Source organism: Austrofundulus limnaeus, unplaced genomic scaffold (assembly GCF_001266775.1).
Source record: "Austrofundulus limnaeus strain Quisiro unplaced genomic scaffold, Austrofundulus_limnaeus-1.0 Scaffold220, whole genome shotgun sequence".
NCBI classification, from domain to species: domain Eukaryota; kingdom Metazoa; phylum Chordata; class Actinopteri; order Cyprinodontiformes; family Rivulidae; genus Austrofundulus; species Austrofundulus limnaeus.
Genome location: NW_013952622.1, coordinates 394761 through 396536, shown reverse-complemented (window position 1 = coordinate 396536; position 1776 = coordinate 394761). Strand labels below are relative to the sequence as shown.

Here is a 1776-nt window from a genome sequence, read left to right as displayed (position 1 = left end):
CATCAACAGGTCCTCGGTGTGAGCGAGCTATATTCACCCTGAAGGTTAATCTTGGACAATATCTGACGATTGGCTCTTTTAAATGATACCAGAGAGCATTGACAGAGAGGAGAAGGTAGAAATGACTCAGCCTGGAACTGAAAATATAGATGGAGCTCAGCGCTACACATTCTCCTCTCATCACTGAGGTCCTCCATCCACATGACAGAGAGGGGAACACAAAAATGACTCAGCCTGCAACTGAAAATTTAGACGGAGGACCTCAGTTTAGCCTATTAGTTTGTCGTGCTTGCGCCAAGCTAATAAGTATAAGGCAATAAAGTGACGACACTAGTGTAAAGGCTAACAGGCTAAGCTGAGGTTCTTCTTCCATGAAGCAGCTCTGTTGTCCTCCATCCATATTTTCAGTTCCAGGCTGAGTCATTTCTACCTTCTGTCAATGCTCTCTGGTTTCATTTAAAAGAGCCAATCGTCAGATATTGTCCAAGATTAACCTTCAGGGTGGATATAGCTCGCTCACATCGAGGACCTATCCACATCATCATTCACCCAGAATGCTTTGCGTGTAAATAAAATGGCCTAGCCTGGTTAAAACCAGACCCTGCCCTTCACTTTGCTTCGTACAAGGGTCTGGACTTGCTGCATAGAGAATTGATTTCTTGCAGGAGGCGTGGCCTCTGCTGAAGTGTGTGTGTGTGTTGTTGGTGTGAAGGAGGCTAAGCTAAGAAGCTAACCGGAAATCGTGTGTGCTGTAAACAACCCTACTGAGAGGAGAGAAGTACMGAGMCAAACAAGACGACTGTAAATGAGAGCTGCTGCTTTGTCAGACAAATTTAATTTAATTTAGAAGCCTTATCAACACAGACTGGCTTCATTCTCATCCTCCACTGCCGTATGCTAAAATAACTAGCAGTCACTGCGCAGAACATCGACATTCTGTTCTCTGATTGGCCCGGCTAAAAATCTTCCAGCGAAATCCTTGTCAATGGGAGAAGTCCCAGACGGAGCAGTGAAGGGAAACTAGAATTGAGCGGATCTGCGTAGGAAAGCAAGGGCCAGGCTAAAAACGGCCTGTCCGTGTTAAAATATATTTTTAAAAATTTACAAAACTAAACAGTCTACAGTGTTTTTCCAGTCTTTATTTTACATTTAAAATAAATGTTTATCAAATAAAGTCTAATGTTACAACTAATTGTGGATCTCTTTAAACACTTGTATAATCGCTTCTTAAGTATGATTGGACAAATAATAGTCAAGCAGTAGACGCAGAGGGTGAGGCGAACTAATCGTCATCATCTGAGCTCATGTTGGAGCTAACGCCACTTTCTTCTTTGACAGCCCTTTTATTCTGTTATGCTGAGTCTGGGGTTTTTTATGTGAAATCATCAGACTGAAATAAAATCAGCAACAACATGAAGGCAGTAACGAAGTGGTCGTATTAGTCAGGAGGAGTTTAATCTGCGAACAGGAAGCTGAACCTGTGATGGGTCACATTGGAAGTCTGAATCTATGAGCCAGAAGACCTGCAGGATCTGCTCTGAGCTACTCTGCTGACTGAAAACAGAACAAACTCTGCCTGGTGGAGACTCACGTTCATTTTTCGGCGGCAGCGGGACAAGTTGAGCAACACGCACACTCTGAGCTGTTTGAAGGCCTTCAGCTCATCTCCAGGAAACTTCTGCAGGGCTGACTGATAGAAGTGAGCGGCTTCTCTTACCTTTCCCTGCTGCAAACGCACACACACACACACACACACACACACACACACACACACAC

The 1776-nt window shown here is 44.0% G+C and overlaps 1 protein-coding gene across 3 annotated transcripts in view; it reads right to left on the bottom strand.

Moving 5' to 3' along the window:
- Positions 1–1776, bottom strand: part of tanc2a (tetratricopeptide repeat, ankyrin repeat and coiled-coil containing 2a) — a gene marked incomplete in the record, with an annotated part of 85481 nt that overhangs the window by 3442 nt on the left and 80263 nt on the right. For all 3 annotated transcript variants that reach the window (XM_014019407.1, XM_014019408.1, XM_014019406.1), the window contains 1 exon segment: positions 1592–1726. In XM_014019407.1, coding sequence (XP_013874861.1) covers positions 1592–1726 — 135 coding nt within the window.